The 20,787-nt window shown below is 41.0% G+C and overlaps 1 protein-coding gene and 1 pseudogene across 3 annotated transcripts in view; both read left to right on the top strand.

Moving 5' to 3' along the window:
* The first annotated feature begins 970 nt into the window (after positions 1–970).
* HIBCH (3-hydroxyisobutyryl-CoA hydrolase) overlaps positions 971–20,787 on the top strand; it is a 103,996-nt gene continuing 84,179 nt past the window's right edge. The window contains exons 1-2 of one of the 3 annotated variants that reach the window (XM_027590658.2): positions 971–1,106; positions 8,187–8,229. In XM_027590658.2, the coding sequence (XP_027446459.2) occupies positions 1,072–1,106; positions 8,187–8,229 (78 nt within the window). In that variant the 5' untranslated portion in view covers positions 971–1,071. Of the gene's footprint in view, positions 1,107–8,186; positions 8,230–9,891; positions 9,972–20,787 lie in introns of those variants that run through there. The other 2 variants (XM_035726552.1, XM_035726553.1) reach the window with 2 other exon arrangements.
* On the top strand, positions 1,621–8,105 carry LOC118356809 (annotated as a pseudogene).

Below are 20,787 nucleotides of genomic sequence, written 5' to 3'. Positions count from 1 at the left end.
ATCAGCGTCCTATTATCAAGTCTATTTCATCTGATTCGCAAAAAAGAGAATACTAAATTTTTTTTAAAGATTTATTTATTTATTTTGAGAGAGTGAGAATGAGAGAGAGTACATGAGAGCGGGGAGTGTTAGAGGGAGAAGCAGGCCCCTCGCCAAGCAGGGAGCCCGATGCAGGACTCGATTCCGGGGCCTCCAGGATCATGACCTGAGCCGAAGGCAGTTGCCTAACCAACTGAGCCAGAATACTAAATTTTTATTTTAATTCAAGCAAAGTTTTTCATGTCAATCCCTGCTGGTCAAGCCTAGCCCAAGAGAGCCTCTAGGGAACAATTTCTTTTCTTTCTTTTTTTTTTTTTTTTAAGATTTTATTTATTTATTTGACAGAGAGACACAGCAAGAGAGGGAACACAACCCAGGGGGAGTGGGAGAGGGAGAAGCAGGCTCCCCAAAGAGCAGGGAGCCCGATGCGGGGCTCAATCCCAGGACCCTCAAGTCATCTTGAGCCGAAGGCAGACGTTTAACGATTGAGCCACGCAGGCGCCCCCCCACTTTCTTTTTTCTGATATATTTATTTGAGAGGGGGGAGGGGCAGAGGGAGAATCTTGAAGCGGACTCCCCACTGAGAGGGGAGCCCAACATAGGGCTCCATCGACCATCCTGATCCCAGCCAAAACCAAGAGTCTGATGCTTAATCTACTGAGCCACGCAGGAACCCCTCTAGGGATCAATTTCTTTTCTCCTCTTCAGCCGGGTTCCGCTCCTTACCGCTCCTTCAGCCCTGCCCCACCTCGCCCTCCGCCTTCGCTCAGCCCCGCCCCCCAGCCGAGCCCCAGCCCGTCCTCTCCCCCCGCCCTCAATACATTTCCTACCGCAGCGGTTCTCGCCCCGCCCCTCAGCGTCGCGCAGCTGAAAAACATCCCGTCTAGGGCCTCTCTGGCCGCCTGGAGGACTTGTCATCTGTGTCCGGCGGCGCTGGGAGGAGCAGGGCGGCGGTGGGTGGGTCTGACGTGAGGCGACTCGATTCTCCTGCGCGCCGCCTTCTACTACTTTCCGCTCGCGGGTGTCTTTGACATGGGGCTGCAGCAGATGTGGAGGCTCGTGTGGAGGTGAGTGAGCGAACTGTCTAGCGCAGGCTCCTGGGCTGTGCTCGCTGAGGTTGCAGAGGGTCGTGCGCCGGTGGGGACCGTCTGGCCTCGAAGTTTCTAGTGACACTTGGAGGCGCCCCTCTTAGAGCTGAGCCCGGCCTTCTCTGTGTCTCGCTCTTACTGTGTTTAGCACCTTTGCAGCATCCCCTTCGTTTTCTGCCCCTCTGGCTCTTATTTAGCCTTGACCCCCACACTACTTTCTTTACTTTTGATCCCCCATTTCCTTTCTTCAAAGCTGAGTATAGTTTGGGGGACAGGCAGGGTTTCAGCATGGAGGAATTTTTTTTTTTTTAAGATTTTTTACTTATTTGAGAGAAAGAGAGAGAGAGAGCATGAGAGGGGGGAAGGTCAGAGGGAGAAGCCGACTCCCCGCTGAGCAGGGAGCCTGATGCGGGGCTCGATCCAGGGACTCCAGGATCATGACCTGAGCTGAAGGCAGTTGCTTAACCAGCTGAGCCACCCAGGCGCCTTCAACATGGAGGAATTTTGTGGCATGTTTTGTGTAGCTAACGAACGCTCCTGCTTTGGCAGTTGTTGCACCTGCGCTTGTGGTGTGACTTTATTGTTCAGTTCTGTCGGATGGCTCCAGCCTTAATCCAGGTGTGTGGAACTTTGAGGCTAGTGTTGTGGACACATAACGTGGCTTGGTGGAGTATGTGTCCAAACATCGTGTTTAACTTTTGGAAAGTGCTGCTGAATGCAGCTTGAGCTCTGCAAAGGAAATCTGGTAGTAATGAGTTAAGGAAGTTAGGCAGCGTTAGTCTTGAGGCCTACTGCCTGCCCATGTGCATTCAGGTGGCAGCTGTGACTACTTGAAGGGAGAAGCATCTTATTTACTCCATAACTTCAGTTGCTGAGTTCTTTAGCCTTTGAGTTTGCCTTGGGGGAAAAGGATGGAAATGTTTATTTGGTTTAAGAAGGGAATAGTCTTTTCTCTAGAGATAAACGTCTGGTTGTTTAACATTGTATCCACAGACCTGGGTCTCAATCAATGAAGAAAAATGGAGGAGTTGCTTTCCTTCTTCATTTTTTTAATACCTCGAAATTAGCTGTCCCTGTGTCTCTGAACAGCTCAGGGAGAGATGGCAAATACTAAGAAAATCAGCACGTGTCATTACTGCGGCTGCTTTTTGAAGTTGTGAGCAAATACCAAGTTATCTGAGAAACAAATTGGGAATACCTGCTAACAAAATTAACTGACTTGGGAAACAATCTGTCATCCCCAGAATTCAGGCTGGCTTTATTTATTCCACCCCTCATCTCAGGGTGCAGACTGATTAGGTGAGTCCTGGACCAGTTTAGGGGTTTGATTAGGGATGCCTTTTCCAGGGCTTTGGAGTGGGTATTGCCCTAGCAAAGGAGAGACCTGAGGCCAGTGTCACCTAGTCTACAATAGCCTAACCCATAAATGTATTAAGGAATAGGGTGCCACAGAGTGTTTTGGAGAGGAAATAAGGCCTCTGTGCAGTGGTTGACATTGTTGGGCAGTTCCTCTTGAACTCTGGTCTCCCTTGGCTCTCTGCCACTGTCTTTCCCATGTACCTCTCCACTAATTCTTATCTTGTCATGGTGCCAGTACAGCCCCTGGGCATTTTGGGGGGAGTTCCCAAATAAAGTACCTCTCTGAAGAGAACTCTCAAATTTGTGTGTCTAACCTTGATTTATCATAAATGCTAGTACAAGTCACAACCACCTGAACATCTCATTTGCACCTCAAGTGTTAATTTGCACATAAGTGTAACCCATACTCATCTGCACTTTCAACTTCTTGGAACTATTGTTCTTCTAGATTTTTAAAGTTATCTAAGTTCTTCCACACTCCCAATCCTTATTTCTTCCTGCTGATTCGAATTTGAACAATCTTCTCAAATTTTTCAGTTGTTCATTTTGCAGAAACTTGTTTGGTGGACTTATTCCCAATTTGAATAGCTTCTGCATGTGACTGCTAGGTTAATCTTGCTAAAGTTCACTTCAGGGCCTGCCATTCTTCTGCTAAGAAGTTCTTTGAGGTGTCCTCCTACTTATGGAATTAAATAAAAATTTCCCAGCCTGATTTCAAAGATTTGGCCCTAATTCATGAATTCTATAATAGTGTTATATTCTAGCTTCTGGGAGTTCTGGGCCCTTTTGTTACCTCGTAGCCAATCTGGCTCTTGTTTCTTATTAAGGCCCTTGAAGTCCCAAAAGAAAGCAGACAAGAAACAAATATTTAAACAAAAGTCATACTTAGTTACAAACTCTGATAAGTGTCTTAAAGGAAAAGGACAAGTAGGAGAGATTTAGAAATGAAAGAGAGGGGTCGGGAGGCTCTTCAAAGAGGTTGGTCTTGGGGCGCCTGGGTGGCTCGGTTGGGCGACTGCCTTCGGCTCGGATCATGGTCCTGGAGTCCTGCATCGGGCTCCCTGCTCAGCGGGGAGTCCGCTTCTCCCTCTGACCTTCCCCCCTCTCGTGTACTCTCTCTCTCTCATTCTGTCTCTCAAATGAATAAATAAAATCTTAAAAAAAAAAAAGAGGTTGGTCTTTTAAGTTGTTAATAGTACTCCTTGCTTTCTCCATCTGCTCTATAGTGGGCTGAACCACGTTGTTTTGGTTCTTTTTGAGCTGCCTCTTTTTCTTTTACACAGTTGTTTCGGAAGGCTCAATATTTGATTTCTCTGTTATATTTTTTCTGTGTTAGGAGTCACAGCCCCAAATGCAGAGGCTAAGAAGGAAGCATCTAGTAATGCTGGCTAGACAACAGCAGTGGTGACTGGTAGGGAACTTGTGAGCTAGAGAAAGTGCTCTGTGTAAAGGAGCCAGCTTCTCAGCCCCAGGCCGGCATTGTTACCATTATAGAATGTAGACCCAAGGTTTCTATAACTGCTAATTTTTCTGGGAAACTGAATTTTTTGGTGAAATCTTTTGATTTTAAATGTCTGGTTTTAAAACACTGCTGACCAGACAAAACACATTAGTAGACCCAGGCAGCATTCAGGCCACTAATTTTCAGCTGCAGCTTTTTCATTCCTCAAGGACAGCTGAGACTTTCTTATGCCTCAGTGATTATCTGTGCATGTGACTTTGTGACATAGCTTCAGTTCTGACTTTTCTTTCAAACTCCAGTCTCTCTACTTGCTGTTGAATGTTTCCACTTATGTCAGTACAGGCTCAAGAAACTGAAAATGGACTTTATATTTCATTCTACAAACCAGCTAGTTTCCTTGCCAGCTTTTTCAGTACCTATAGTCTCTTAGCTACCCTAGCTTGAACTCTTAGAATTGTTATTAACAAAGTTCTTTTCCTTTCCATTGAGTTTTAACTTCATAATATCTCCTAAAAATCATTCCTTTGTTTCTGCAGCTGCTGTTCATCAGTTCATGCCTGAATTGCTTGGCCTTGGGTTTGATTTTTCTGTTCTATTCACCTTCTATCTTGCCTACTTCTGCTGTAATCTTCATTAAGCACTATTTTCATTATTTCATCTTAAACAGTTCCATGAGAAGTTGTTTAATTTTATAAACTTGTGTGTGATTTATCGGAGAATTGCAGAAATCTCCTAAATGATAATGTTCTCATCCTTCTAAGACAGTTGTTTTTAACTTCAGCATGTCTCAGACTCACCTGGAGGGTTTGTTAAACACAGATTTTTGGGCTCACCCCACCGTTTCCAATTCAGTATGTCTGGGGTGCGTCCAACAATTTGCATTTCTGACATGTGCCCCTGGGATGCTGGTGGTGCTGGTCCAGGAACCACACTTTGAGAACAGCTGCCCCAAGCAGATAAGTTGACCCTCACCTGAAGGAAGTAAGTCTAAGAAAGTGATTTAGTAAATTAGTAGCTGGAAGGTGCATGTCCTCTTCCCCTCCACCAGATGGCAGTTTTGGAGCCAACAGGAAGGAAAGGGAAGACCTTCAATTCAGAATTATTTGGGGACTCTGAATACTCAAATACATTTTTGAGATGTAAAAGTTAACAGCAGATTTTAAATAACGGTTGAGTAGAAATTGGAACAAATAAAATTAATATTATTATATAGAGGCTGGTAAGGAACTTAGTTGTACTTAGGTTTTTCTGTTTTATAGCAATTGGTCCAGAGCTTTTGGGATCTTTAAAATGCTGTGCACGGTGCTGTGCACTTGCATTTGGTAGGTTTACATGAACTTTCTTTGAATGAGCTAAAATTCTATCTCACGAATGAAACTAGGACTTGAAGCTAGGTCCGTGTGTTTCTATGCCATAGGTGGTACTTAAGCTGTTGGAAAAGACTACCCAGTCTGGTAGCACCATCTTTAACCTTGAACTGGCATTTGGGTACTGGTCTCATTAAGGAATTCTGGGTTATGCTGGATCTAAAGAAATTAGTGCTTAAATTTTTCATTCTTAATTTTATCTTTTCGGAAGTTTTTAAGTTCAAAAAAAATTTTTAAATGGTGCTTCAGGATAAATATAGCTCAGATTTTAAAAGTCTATATGAAATCCCTATTTAGAAAATATCCCTAAATAAGCTAGTATCTGTCACTTCAGTTTAATTTTTATAAAATATTGATTTTAATGACGGCTTGTTTGTGCTTTGGAATCATTTGGGGGAGCTTCAAACAAAATACTTATGCCTGTGTCCCACCTCCAGAGTTTGAGTTAACTGGTCTTGGGTGTGACCTGGGCTTTGGAATGTTTGTTAGAGTTTCCAGGTGATTCTAATGTGCAGACAAGTTATGGAATTACTGGGCTAGAATAAGAATATTTTACTTGTGGTAAAACAAATTCAAAATATGCTAGTCTAGAAATGTGAAGTGTGACTGATTTAAACAAATCAGTGGTTTCCCTTTTTTGGGGGGTAGTAGTAATCAATTTAAATGTAATATAAGAGGAAAGTAAGAATCCTGGAAAGATGTATTACAAATATTTTTATAAATTCAGTCACCTAAAATGTAGCTACAATGATGACAATGGGCATATTACCTTTTTTCATGGCTCAGCTAAACAGTTGTCCCTCAAATCTCAAAGTATCCTTGAAAAATTAGTAAATTGGTGATTTATGAGTTCCCTCAGATAGTATATGTATCTATACATGTGCACAGTCCTTAATCAGGCTGCTGCTGCTACAGATTCCACCCTTGACTTGACTTCATACATCTTAACTTTCACTTGTTTAGCATGCATCCCAATATATCTTAATAACACTATTTTTATATGCATCTCTCTTCAGTATACTTTGAGTTGCTTGAAGGGAAAAGCAATATCTTTTGGGGGACTTTTAAAAAAGGCCTGAATCATAGGGGCGCCTGGGTGGCTTAGTTAAGCGTCTGCCTTTGGCTCAGGTCATTATCCCAGGGTCCTGGGATCAAGCCCTGCAATGGGGTCTCTGCTCAGTGGGGAGCCTGCTTCTCCCTCTCCTGCTCCCTCTGCTTGTGCTCACACTCTTTTTCTCTGTCAGATAAAATCTTAAAAGCCCGGAGCATAAAAATACAATTTGATGAATTTTCACAAACCGAACATATCCATTTCACTGGCACATGGATCAAGAAAAAAATGATAGTACCAGCATCTCAGAGGCCCTCCTCATGCTCCTTCTAGTCACTGCCCACCCCCATGCTGCTTTTACTTATTTAATTGTAATGTACATGAAGTACTGAAATGTACTATTCTGAAGTCTGTAGCTCAGTTAACTTTTGCATATGTATACAGTCCTGTAACCATCATCTAGATAGAGATAATTTCTGCCACTCCAGATTTCCTCCTGCCCCCCCAACTTCCCCCACCCTCTACCATTTTGACTTCTGTTATTACTGATCACTTTTGCCAAACTGTGTCTTAAGCTTTATATGTCTAGCCTAACACTTTTAAAACAAACTTAGAAGTGTGTTATGTTTCTTTTATAGCTTGCTTTTTGTAATTTCTATCATGACTATCCATATCATAAGTATTTATTTTTAAATAAATATTTTTATTGGCTTTGTATTGGTTTTGTGTAGATGACCGTTTATAAAATATTACTAAAGGCGACTGGACCAAGTTGCTGCCTTCACCCTTTGCCTCCCTCATCCCCGACCCCACCAGGGTCAATAAAAAGGAACTCAACTTCAACCACAGTGGAGCCCATAAGACCTCAGAAAAATAACAGCAAGGAGCAGTTGAATACATTAATGAAGTACAGAATGCAGTAGACTTGAACAAGCCAGTGAGATTTTGAAAGTAGAATAGACCTATAACACTGCTGACCACTTTTTTTCAGAAGAGGTTGGAATTGATTGTCCAAATCCTACATTTTTGGGTTAACATTTGTCACTCATCCACAAGTGTCTGCACTGCATTATTTGACAAGAGTTGAAGTGACAGAATTTGAAGATATTAAATCAGGTTACAGAATAGATATTTTGATGGAAAACCTTACTTTGAAAATAAAGTTCTTTCCAAGGAATTTCATCCAAATGAGAGTGGTGATCCATCTTCAAAGTCCACTGAAATCAAATGGAAATCTAGAAAGCATTTGACAAAATGTTCAAGTTAAGTGCAGAATAAAACCAGCAGGAAGAGAGAGCATGAGAGACCCAGAGAGCTCTTTCTCTGGTTGGCTGATGATTCTGATGGAGGTGCAGATGAGTTCAGGAGAGGTCATCAAAGATGATACTTGGCCAAATCCATTATAGTGCCACTTGGTTCTTGACATGATAATGAAGGAGATGAACATGATGATGAGTGGGAGGAAGGAGAGGAGGATGAAGGAGAAAGGATTAATGGAACTCTAATGGATTCTAACCTTTTTAAATTTTCTCCAGGCCTCTGGAGCAAGTTGCAGTCTTCCCAACTCCCCCACCTCTTGTGTTCAGTTGCTCTGTTTTTTGAGGTCCCTTTTCCTTTATACCTTGGTTTTCAATTTATTTTGGGGGGAAATACCTTGAACAGAATACAGTGGGAAAAGAATCTCTACCCTTTTTTGTTCCAAATTCATTTTTTTTGTAATACCTTTTAGAAGAGGCTAAAACAAAAGGAAATACAGTATTTATACATTGAGACATGACTGCTCATGTTACTGTGTTCATTGTATTCTACATTTATTTCAGGTTTAATTCATTCAAAAGAACTGATATCATACTGCAACATTTGGTAAGTTTGGATTTTGTTTTGTTGGCATTGTTAGATTATAATGTGCAATGTAAAATGTCATTGTTAGGGAAGTAGAGGAATACTGGCAGATTTTGTTGCCCTTCTTGCACCATGGTTCCTAATTTTATAGGTCAAGACTTGACACATAACTAGGAGATGGTATAAGGTTATGAGTAAGAGCGTGGACCTTCAAGTCAGAATGCTTGGGCTTAAATAATGAGTCCACTACTTAATCTTGGATAGATTACCTCATATCTCTCAGCTTCCTTTTAGACATGATAAGATGGGGATAATAGTATCTATCGTAGAATGCTTGTGAATAATAAATATTTCATTTAAAAATCTAGCACCAGTGCTTGGCATGTAATCATTTTATACTTGCTAGCTACTATTGTATTTATTCTTCCAAAGCTTAGATGCCTTTAGTACCCTTTCAGAACTTAGATGTTTTTAGTTTACCATTTTGAGAGGAAGAAATAATTTTTATTCATTTTTGTATCTCAGTGCTATGGACTGAATCTTTGTATCACCCCAGAATTCATATGTTGAAGTCTAATTCCCAGTGTGATGGTATTTGGAGGTGGGGGCCTTTAGGAGATGATTAGGTCAGGAGGGTGCTGTTCTCATGAAAGGGATCAGTGACCCTATATATAAGAGAGACTCCAGAGAGCTTTCTCACCTGTTTTGCCTTGTGAGGAAGGACACAGTGAGAAGACAGCCTTCTGTGAATCAGAAGAGGGACTTCATGAGGCACTGAATTAGCAAGTGCCTTGATCTTGGACTTCCCAGCCTCTAGAATTGTGAAAAGTGTTGTATAAGCCACCCAGTCTGGGATATTTTTCTTATAACAGCCTAGATGGACTAAAACACTCTCCTGCGGCCTGACAAGTACCTCGCACATAAAAATAAGTTACTCTGATTTGCGCTTACTGTATGCCAGGTGCTCTTCCAAGTACTTGGTATGTATTAGATCAGTTGATTCTCATTATAGTCCTATAGAGTAGATACTACAGATCTTTTTTCTGTAATTCTGAAACCTCATAATGAAAAGTTTGTGGTTAGTTTGTGATAAATGCATTTTGTGACAAAAATCTGACTTGAATGTACTTGAAGCTCTTTTTTCTTTATCCTAACAAGTGCATATGTTCATAGTTTAATGCAGAAGTGTTAAAGCATTTTATTGTAGTGTGCTGACTAGATTCCACTTGGGATTTTTTAAATAGTATTAATATGTATTGTGTTACCTTTCCAAAATCTAGAAAATTTTCTGGGTTTCAAAACACATCTTGACCCAAGGGTTTTTGGTTAAGGGATTTTGGTTAAGGGATTATGGCCTTACCCCTATTTAATGGGTCAGAAATTGAGGGTCAGAGAGGCTATGAAATATGCCTCAGTGTCATACAGCTGGTAAATAGGATGTGGGATTTGAATCCAGTCTGGCTCCATAGACTTTCTTACTGTGCTGTATAGCCTGAGGCAGAGTGGGTATTAAGTAACTCCTGCAGAATGTGTCTCAAGCCTAAGTGCAGATGAGCAAATGAAGACTGGAGTCACCCTTCCTACCCTTAATTATTTTAGTACATTCACATGGGATCTGAGGAGTTTCCTGGAAAAAGAACATAAAACAATGTTGCTGATTCATATTTACACATATGTCCACAGGTAGAATAGAAAGATAAGACAGAATCCAGTTCACCTGGACTATGGTTGCCTAAGGCATCAATTGTATTGAGGGAAGGAAGGTAAGCTGAACTTTCATCAGGGTCTGAGGGCTGAATCATCTTGTTTCCAGTGTTGGCTTTTAGATGCATTTCAGAGATAGGCTGTTTCCCAAGCAATCCTTCTGTGACCCTAATGTCTGCATCTCTATGACTCTAAAATCTGTTTTCTGTTGCATAATATGCTTATTCTAGGTGGCAAGAATGGTGACACAAGAGGATGGCGGTTACATTCAGGGCTTTCTGAGTATCCATTTAAGAGTGCTATGCAATGGTGGGCCTGGAGAGTTTACCCAGAACTGGATGTGGAGAGACTTGAAGCCCCTGCCAAATAACTTGGATGTTTTGAAGTTGATAGGGAGTCATAGACCATTTTTGAATGACAGGGACAAGATTAAAATTGTGTTATAGCAAAATTTCTCTGATGGCAGTGTGAAGGATAGACCATCTGGCAGAGGTTCTGGAAATCTGCCAGGAAGGAAAATTGTAATAATTCTGCATGGCTACAATATAGGAATAGAACAGAATGGATAGATAGGAGAGTCGTTTTGGAAATAGATTCTCTGGTACTTGGTAACTGCCTCAAATCGTTGGCAGAGAGGGGAGGAGAACAAGTAGGAATCAGAGATAGCACCAACATTTTGAGTTTGGTTGACCGAGAAAATGGTGATGCCGTAACCTTTTATAGGGAACAGAGGACAAGAGACAGATTTGTTGGGGAGAAATTTGTTGGTAAATTGGTTTTTACCAAATTGAGCACGGGGCACATGTAGTTACTCCTGCAATTCTCGCAAGCAGTTGGAAATAGGGGCCTGGGCTTCTGGAGAAGTAAAGATATGGATGAAAGTTTGAGCCAGCAGCTTAGAGGTAATAATTGAAGATATAAAGTAGAAGGTATCACAAAAGGTGAAGGAATAGAGCACAGCTCCCTAAAGTATTGCCACGTGGAGGAATTTACGGACCCAGTTTGAAGTCAGGAAGGATTGAGTGAAGCTTGAGTGATCAGCATTTATTAAATGTTGTTTGATGCTAAGAATCTTGTGCTTTGGTGTCCTGTTTGGGTTACAGTGATTTAAATTTAATGGCATTCAACATTAGCTGGAAATTGATGTAAATCTTAGGAGTGGGAAGGGTATGTGATTGGATAAAGAGGAAAGTCAGATGTCAAAAGAAATCATGTTCTGCTTACAGTAGGATTTTTCTGGGGTCTGTCTTTGGGTGGCAACCTTGTCTGATGGCAGCGGTTGTTACATATAATGAAAGGTATATGCTTAAGATTGGGATTTGGGTATCGACAATGTGCCGCTTGCTTTAGGCTTGAGTTATAGCAGGACTGCATCACTAGAATGATGGATTGTTCATTCAGCTTATTAAACATTTTTGGGATACCTGCTGTGTGCCAGGTATTGGATTTTCCTCAAAGGAAAGGTTCATTTCTCACAATGTTTATGAAGGCTCTAAAGTGTTTTCCAAAGTGCAGCCTGCCAAATACAAATCCCAAGAGGTAAATATTCCATGAAAAAAAAAAAGTTTAATCAAGTAAGAAAACTGCTCATTGTATTTTAAAAGTTTACATTTAATATTTGCATGTTAAATACAAAGAAATGTCTTACAGGAAAGAAACTTATTTATGTTGGTTTAAATTTTTCCCCCCAAGCTGATTTGACCATGAGTCATTTTATCCTTCTACATAGCAGCGGTAATCATCCTTTTGCACACTTTGGGAAATGTTGCTACTATGGATTTTGCCAGAATAGTTCCATGTTCTAGCAGAACAGTTATTCTAAAGTTGCGTGTGTTTTAGGGATTTTATTTTGGCCGACTTCATGTATTCATTTCAGCAGAACTGTGTGTTGATGGTGTTCATTCATTTTAGCAAGTTTCCTTCATTTCTCTTTTGAATAGTTAGTTGTATATAATGGGTCACTCAGGCCTTACAGGAGTGGAAAAAGTTCTGTGGAGTGGGTTAAAGTGGGTGAGATGATATCATTTGAAGAAGATAATTGGGAGAGTCAGTTTAGGGACTATAATGGTTAGAGCATTAGTTCTAGAATGAGATAGACCTAGGTTTGAATCTTGGTCCTGCCCCAAAGCTGTGTGATTCCAGGCAAGTGATCTAACTTCTGTGGGCCTCAATTTCCTTATCTGTGGAAGGGAGTTCCTGGTATTTAACTCATTAGGGGGGTTTTGAGGATTAAGTGAAGAGTTTAGTCAAGTGTTTAGCATAATGTCCATGGAAAACTTTTTTTTTTCTAATTTTATTGTTATGTTAATCACCATATATTACATCATTAGTTTTTGATGCAGTGTTCCATGATTCATTGTTTGTTCATAACACCCAGTGCTCCATGCAGAACGTGCCCTCCTCAATACCCATCACCAGGCTAACCCATCCCCCCACCCTCCTCCCCTCCAGAAACCTCAGTTTGTTTTTCAGAGTCCATCATCTCTCCTGGTTTGTCTCCCCCTCTGACTTACTCCCCTTCATTCTTCCTCTCCTGCTATCTTCTTCTTTTTCTTTTTTCTTAAAATATGTTGCGTTATTTGTTTCAGAAGTACAGATCTGTGATTCAACAGTCTTGCATAATTCACAGCACTCACCGTAGCACATACCCTCCCCAATGTCTATCACCCAGCCACCCCATCCCTCCCACCCCCAACCACTCCAGTAACACTCAGTTTGTTTCCTGAGATTAAGAATTCCTCATATCAGTGAGGTCATATGATACATGTCTTTCTCTGATTGACTTATTTCACTCAGCATAACACCCTCCAGTTCCATCCACGTCGTTGCAAATGGCAATATCTCATTCCTTTTGATGGCTGCATAATATTCCATTGTGTATATATACCACTTCTTCTTTATCCATTCATCTGTCGATGGACATCTTGGCTCTTTCCACAGTTTGGCTATTGTGGACATTGCTGCTATAAACATTGGGGTACACGTACCCCTTCAGGTCCCTACATTTGTATCTTTGTGGTAAATACCCAGTAGTGCAATTGCTGGATCGTATGGTAGCTCTATTTTCAACTGTTTGAGGAACCTCCATACTGTTTTCCAGAGGGGTTGCACCAGCTTGCATTCCCACCAACAGTGTAGGAGGGTTCCCCTTTCTCCACATCCCCGCCAACATCTGTCGTTCCCTGACTTGTTAATTTTAGCCATTCTGACGGGTGTGAGGTGGTATCTCATTGAGGTTTTGATTTGGATTTCCCTGATGCCGAGCGATGTTGAGCACTTTTTCATGTGCCTGTTGGCCATTTGGATGTCTTCTTTGGAAAAATGTCTGTTCATGTCTTCTGCCCATTTCTTGATTGGATTATTTGTTCTTTGGGTGTTGAGTTTGATAAGTTCTTTATAGATTTTGGATACTAGCCCTTCATCTGATATGTCATTTGCAAATATTTTCTCCCATTCTGTCGGTTGTCTTTTGGTTTTGTGGACTGTTTCTTTTGCTGTGCAAAACTTTTTTATCTTGATGAAATCCCAATAGTTCATTTTTGCCCTTGCTTCCCTTGCTTTTGGCGATATTTCTAGGAAGAAGTTGCTGCGGCTGAGGTCGAAGAGGTTGCTACCTGTGTTCTCCTTTAGGATTTTGATGGACTCCTGTCTCACGTTTAGGTCTTTCAACCATTTGAGTGTATTTTTGTGTGTGGTGTAAGGAAATGGTCCAGTTTCATTCTTCTGCATGTGGCTGTCCAGTTTTCCTAACACCATTTGTTGAAGAGACTGTCTTTTTTCCATTGGACATTCTTTCCTGCTTTGTCAAAGATGAGTTGACCATAGAGTTGAGGGTCCATTTCTGGGCTCTCTATTCTGGTCCGTTGATCGATGTGTCTGTTTTTGTGCCAGTACCATACTGTCTTGATGATGACAGCTTTGTAATAGAGCTGGAAGTCTGGAATTGTGATGCCACCAACTTTGCTTTTCTTTTTCAATATTCCTCTGGCTATTCGGGGTCTCTTCTGGTTCCATACAAATTTTAGGATTATTTGTTCCATTTCTTTGAAATAAATGGATGGTATTTTGATGGGGATTGCATTGAATGCGTAGATTGCTCTAGGTACCATTGACATCTTCACAATGTTTGTTCTTCCAATCCATGAGCATGGAACGTTTTTCCATTTCTTTGTGTCTTCTTCAGTTTCTTTCATGAGTATTTTATAGTTTTCTGAGTACAGATCCCTTGCCTCTTTGGTTAAATTTATTCCTAGGTATCTTATGGTTTTGGGTGCAATTGTTAATGGGATCGACTCCTTAATTTCTCTCTCTTCTGTCTTGTTGTTGGTGTATAGGAATGCCACTGATTTCTGTGCATTGATTTTATATCCTGCTACTTTACTGAATTCCTGTATGAGTTCTAGCAGTTTTGGGGTGGAGTCTTTTGGGTTTTCCACATACAGTATCATATCATCTGCAAAGAATGAGAGTTTGACTTCCTCTTTGCCGATTTGGATGCCTTTGATTTCTTTTTGTTGTCTGATTGCTGTGGCTAGGACTTCTAATACTATGTTGAATAGCAGTGGTGAGAGTGGACATCCCTGCCGCGTTCCTGACCTTAGGGGAAAAGCTCCTCAGCTTTTCCCCATTGAGAATGATATTCGCTGTAGGTTTTTCATAGATGGCTTTTATGATATTGAGGTATGTACCCTCTATCCCTATACGCTGAAGAGTTTTGATCAAGAAAGGATGCTGTACTTTGTCAGATGCTTTTTCTGCATCTATTGAGAGGATCACATGATTCTTGTTCTTTTTTTTTGTTAATGTATTGTATCACGTTGATTGATTTGCGGATGTTGAACCAGCCTTGCAGCCCAGGGATAAATCCCACTTGGTCATGGTGAATAATCCTTTTAATGTACTGTTGGACCCTATTGGCTAGTATTTTGGTGAGAATTTTTGCATCCATGTTCATCAAGGATATTGGTCTGTAGTTCTCCTTTTTGATGGGGTCTTTGTCTGGTTTTGGGATCAAGGTAATGGTGGCCTCATAAAATGAGTTTGGAAGTTTTCCTTCCATTTCTATTTTTTGGAACAGTTTCAGGAGAATAGGTATTAATTCTTCTTTAAATGTCTGATAGAATTCCCCTGGGAAGCCATCTGGCCCTGGGCTTTTGTTTGTTGGGAGATTTTGGATGACTGCTTCAATTTCCTTAGTGGTTATAGGTCTGTTCAGGTTTTCTATTTCTTCCTGGTTCAGTTTTGGTAGTTGATACATCTCTAGGAATGCACCCATTTCTTCCAAGTTATCTAATTTGCTGGCATAGAGTTGCTCATAATATGTTCTTATAATTGTTTGTATTTCTTTGGTGTTGGTTGTGATCTCTCCTCTTTCATTCATGATTTTGTTGATTTGGGTCATTTCTCTTCTTTTTGATAAGTCTGGCCAGGGGTTTATCAATCTTGTTAATTCTTTCAAAGAACCAGCTCCTAGTTTCGTTGATCTGTTCTACTGTTCTTTTGGTTTCTATTTCATTGATTTCTGCTCTGATCTTTATTATTTCTCTTCTCCTGCTGGGTTTAGGCTTTATTTGCTGTTCTTTCTCCAGCTCCTTTAGGTGTAGTGTTAGGTTGTGTATTTGAGACCTTTCTTGTTTCTTGAGAAAGGCTTGTATTGCTATATACTTTCCTCTCAGGACTGCCTTTGCTGTATCCCAAAGATTTTGAACAGTTGTGTTTTCATTATCATTGGTTTCCATAAATTTTTTTAATTCTTTTTTAATTTCCTGGTTGACCCATTCATTCTTTAGTAGGATGCTCTTTAGCTTCCATGTATTTGAGTTCTTTCCAACTTTCCTCTTGTGATTGAGTTCTAGTTTCAAAGCATTGTGGTCTGAAAATATGCAGGGAATAATCCCAATCTTTTGGTACCGATTGAGACCTGATTTGTGACCTAGGATGTCATCAATTCTGGAGAATGTTCCATGGGCACTAGAGAAGAATGTGTATTCCATTGCTTTGGGATGGAATGTTCTGAATATGTCTGTGAAGTCCATTTGGTCCAGTGTGTCATTTAAAGTCTTTATTTCCTTGTTGATCTTTTGCTTAGATGATCTGTCCATTTCAGTCAGGGGGGTGTTAAAGTCCCCCACTATTATTGTATTGCTGTCAATGCTTTTCTTTGCTTTTGTTATTAATTGCCTTATATAATTGGCTGCTCCCATGTTGGGGCATAGATATTTATAATTGTTAGATCTTCTTGTTGGATAGACCCTTTAAGTAGGATATAGTGTCCTTCCTCATCTCTTATTACAGTCTTTGGTTTAAAATCTAATTTGTCTGATATAAGGATTGCCACCCCAGCTTTCTTTTGGTGTCCATTAGCATGGTAAATGGTTTTCCACCCCCTCACTTTCAATCTGGGGGTGTCTTTGGGTCTAAAATGAGTCTCTTGCAGACAGCATATCGATGGGTCTTTTTTTTTTAATCCAATCTGATAGCCTGTGTCTTTTGATTGGGACATTTAGCCCATTTACATTCAGGGTAACTATTGAAAGGTATGAATTTAGTGCCATTGTATTGGCCTGTAAGGTGACTGTTACTGTATATTGTCCTTGTTCCTTTCTGATCTGTGCTGCTTTTAGTCTCTCTCTCTGCTTAGAGGACCCCTTTCAATATTTCTTGGAGGGCTGGTTTCGTGTTTGCAAATTCCTTTAGGTTTTGTTTGTCCTGGAAGCTTTTTATCTCTCCTTCAATTTTCAATGACAGCCTAGCTGGATATAGTATTCTTGGCTGCATATTTTTCTCATTTAGTGCTCTGAAGATATCATGCCAGTCCTTTCTGGCCTGCCAGGTCTCTGTGGATAGGTCTGTGTGGATAGGTTGCCAATCTAATATTTCTACCACTGTAGTTTACATATCTCTTCTCCCGAGCTGCTTTCAGGATTTTCTCTTTGTCTCTGAGACGCGTAAGTTTTACTATTAGATGTCAGGGTGTTGACCTATTTTTATTGATTTTTGAGAGGGGTTCTCTGTGCCTCCTGGATTTTGAGGCCTGTTTCCTTCCTCACATTAGGGAAGTTCTCTGCTATTATTTGCTCCAATATACCTTCTGCCCCCCTCTCTCTTTCTTCTTCTTCTGGAATCCCAATTATTCTAATGTTGTTTTGTCTTATCGTATCGCTTAATCTCTTGAATTCTTCCCTCGTGATCCTGTAGTTGTTTCTCTCTCTTTTTCTCAGCCTCTTTATTTTCCATCATTTGGTCTTCTATATCGCTGATTCTCTCTTCTGCCTCATTTATCCTAGCAGTTAGTGCCCCCATTTTTGATTGCACCTCATTAATAGCCTTTTTGATTTCGACTTGGTTAGATTTTAGTTCTTTTATTTCTCCAGAAAGGGTTTCTCTAGTAACTTCCATGCTTTTTTCAAGCCCAGCTAGTATCTTTAAAGTCACGATTCTGAACTCTAGGTCCAACATCGTACTAATGTCCATATTGAGTAGGTCCCTGGCTGACGGTACTATCTCTTGTTCTTTTTGCTGAGGTGATTTTTTTCGTCTTGTCATTTTGTCCAGAGGAGAATAGAGGAATGAGAGAACAAAATGCTAACAGGTTAACAACATCCCCAGCAAATACAAATCAGAAAAGACCTGAAACCAGGGGAAAAGAAAGGGAAAGAAAGAGAAAAGAAAGAAAGAAAAAAAAAGAAAAAGATTAAAAACAAAAACAGAACAATACAAAAAAACCCGAATATGATCAAATATGATCAGGCTAGTGCATAGATCAGTGCCACACACTAGATTTTGGGCGTATTTTGGTCTGTTAGAAAAAAGTGCCTCCTAAAATTTTAAAGGAAGAAAGACTTATATATGTACAAAATAAGGGTTGATACAATGAAGGGATGGAAGATGACTGTAAAGATGAAAATTATAAAAGATTTTATAAAAGGAATTGATACGATAAGAAGTTGTTTGAAAAAAGAAAGAAGATTTAAAAAAAAGGGAAAGATTGTTATCAGGCAGGAGACTAGAACAAAGCCATACACTAGTGATTTAGGGTATATTTTGATCTGTTAGAAGAAACTGTATCTCAAAATTTTAAAGAGAGAACAACTTATGTATATATGCCAAAAATAAGGGTAACTACTATGAAGGGATAAAATATGACTCTAAAAATGAAAAATAAAAATTTTTTTTAAAAAAAGGGATTGATAAGATGTTGGTTGATAAAGGGGAAAAGAGAAATTAAAAAAACAGTTAGAAAAATTAACTTTGAAAAACTAATGAATCATGGTAAAAAAAGCCATGAATTCTATGTGCAGTATTCCCCTAGCGCTGGGAGTTCTCCCGTTCTCCTTGATCAGTAAACTTGGTCTTGGCTTGCTGGCTGTTCGTCCTGATCTTCTGGGGGAGGGGCCTGTTGCCGTGGTTCCCAAATGTCTTTGCCGGAGGCGGAATTGCCCCACCCTTGTCAGTCCCAGCTAAGCAAGCTGCTCAAGTTTGCTCTCAGGGGCTTTTGTTCCCTGCAAGCTTTCCCTACTTGGGGGACGACAGTGAAAATGGCGGCCTCCCAATCTCCGCCCCAGAGGAGGCAAGAACTCGGGGCTCCGCTCCTCAGTGCGCCCCCAGAGAAAAGCGCCAGTCACTCCCTTCTTCCTGGTCTCCGGCCGCACTCTGTGCTCACCCGGCCTGTGACTGAGCGTTTCTATCTCTGGCACCCGACCCCATATGGAGTCTCCAAACCCAGCAGATCCCTGCGGTGCGCTCCCGTGCCGCTCCTCCTGGGGAAGAAAGGGGAGTCTCCCCGACTCTGCCGCTTGTTGGGTCTCTGCTGGAGGAGCAGTGGCCCGACTGGGCCGCGGATCACAGTTTATGGCAACCCCGAGCTGAGAGCACGTGCCTCGGCTCCGTCTCTGCAGCCGGCTTCCCCGCTCTGGTACCTGGGAGCTCTGCTGCACTCAGGCACCCCCGGTCTTTCTGTGACCCCGAGGGTCCTGAGACCACACTGTCCCGCGAGGGTTCCACCCCCAGCTTAGCCACTGGAGTGACGTCTCTCAGCGGAGTGGCTTCTAAAAGTTCCGATTTTGTGCTCCGCGGCTCTATCACTTGCCAGAAGCGGCCGACGGAGGCCCCCTCCCCTGCTGTCTATCCTCCTGAATATCACCTCAGAATCACTTCTCCACATGTCCTACCTTCCAGTAAGTGGTCGCTTCTCTGTTCAGAGAGTTGTTGCTACTCTCCTCTTCGATCTCCTGTTGAGTTCGTAGGTGTTCAGAATGGTTTGATCCCTATTCAGCTGAATTCCTGAGACCTGACGAAATCCAGGTCTCCTACTCCTCCGCCATCTTGCTCCCTGAATCCTCCTTACTTTTTGGTACTAGAAGGTGTGCTCTGGGCTCCTCATGTTTTTCTTATCTGGAATTAGCCATTTCTCCAAGGAGCCCTGGTTGTCTTTATTGGAGAAAAGCATTTAGAAATCAAGATCTGAGCTCTGGGAGTGCTCTTTGATACTGGGGGAGAGAGCTAGGATAATGTATGTATGCATAGCAGAATATATAAACACTGTATACTAACCCATGTATCTATCCATATCTATGGTTGTTTATTCTGTGTATATATAGATAAGCTAAGCATGAGTTCATGCTGATGACATCCCCATTCCCACAGGGCAGAGTTCATTATAGCTTCCCTTCTTCTCTTCTTGCTTACCTGTAACTTGCCTCTCATTTCACCTCAGTGTACATGCAAGGCAGTTTCAGAATTGTTAACCACCCGCCATGAAAAAATGAATTTACCAACTAGAGCACAGTATTGATGACAGTTCCTTTTGTATTCAGATGACAGTTTTCCAAAGTTACTTAGGCCAGCTCCCCTGCAGCTACCATCACAATTGCTCAGTGAGGTCTTGTCATACATGTGTAATTCAATTAGATTTGTCAGTCTGCATTCCGTGTTGGATCCCATGACACCTTAGCTGTCTTCAGTGTATACAAACTATACAAAAGAAAAATGTTTACTTTTTGTGACGTACATGTCTCTGGGTTTTGACAGATGCATAAATCATGCATCCACCACCCCAAGACCATATAAGCAGTTCCATCACCCTAAAACTTCCCCTGTGCTTCCCCGTAGTCAGCTTCTCCTACCCCCAACCACTGACCTGTGTTTTCCCTCTATAGTTTTGTCCTTTATAGAATGTCTTATGAATGGAGTCATACAATATAGGCTTTGGGGTTTGGATCCTTTCACTTGACAAAATGTATTTAAGATTCATCTGTGTTGTGTGAATTGATAACTTGGTCCTTTTTATCACTGAATGGTACTCCATTTTGGGATAAATTGTCCATTTCTGTGTTGAGCATTTTGGTTGCTTTCAGTTTTTATCAATTATGAGTGAAGCTGCTAAACATTTTTGTACAGGTTTTTGTGTGAACATAAATTTTTAATTCACTTGGGTAAATACGTATGGTGCAACAGCTGGGTTTTATGGTAAAACTTATAAAAATTTGCCAAATTTTCTCCCAAAGTGGTCGTATGATTTTACATTTTCACCAACAAAGAATGAGCGTGTCTGTTGTTCTGTATCTTTGGCAGCACGTTATTGCCTGTTTTTGGATTTTAACCATTTTAATGTGTGTAGTGGTATCTCATTGTGGTTTTAATTTGCATTTTGCTAATGATCCTATAATTTTTGAGCATTTCCTGTGTTTGTCATCCTTCTATGTTTGGTGAAGATCCTCGGATTTTTTTTTGCCCATTTTAATATTGGGTTGTTTTTCCTACTGGGGTGTGTGTTTTTTGTTTTGTTTTGTTTTTTAAGAGCGAGAGAGAGAGAGAGGGAGAGAGTGTGTGAGTCAGTGGTGGGGAGGGACAGAGGGAGAGGAAGAGAGAGAATCT

Source organism: Zalophus californianus, chromosome 3 (assembly GCF_009762305.2).
Source record: "Zalophus californianus isolate mZalCal1 chromosome 3, mZalCal1.pri.v2, whole genome shotgun sequence".
NCBI lineage: Eukaryota > Metazoa > Chordata > Mammalia > Carnivora > Otariidae > Zalophus > Zalophus californianus.
The sequence above is the reverse complement of the archived record's forward strand: the minus strand, read 5'-3'. Positions and strand labels throughout refer to the sequence as shown.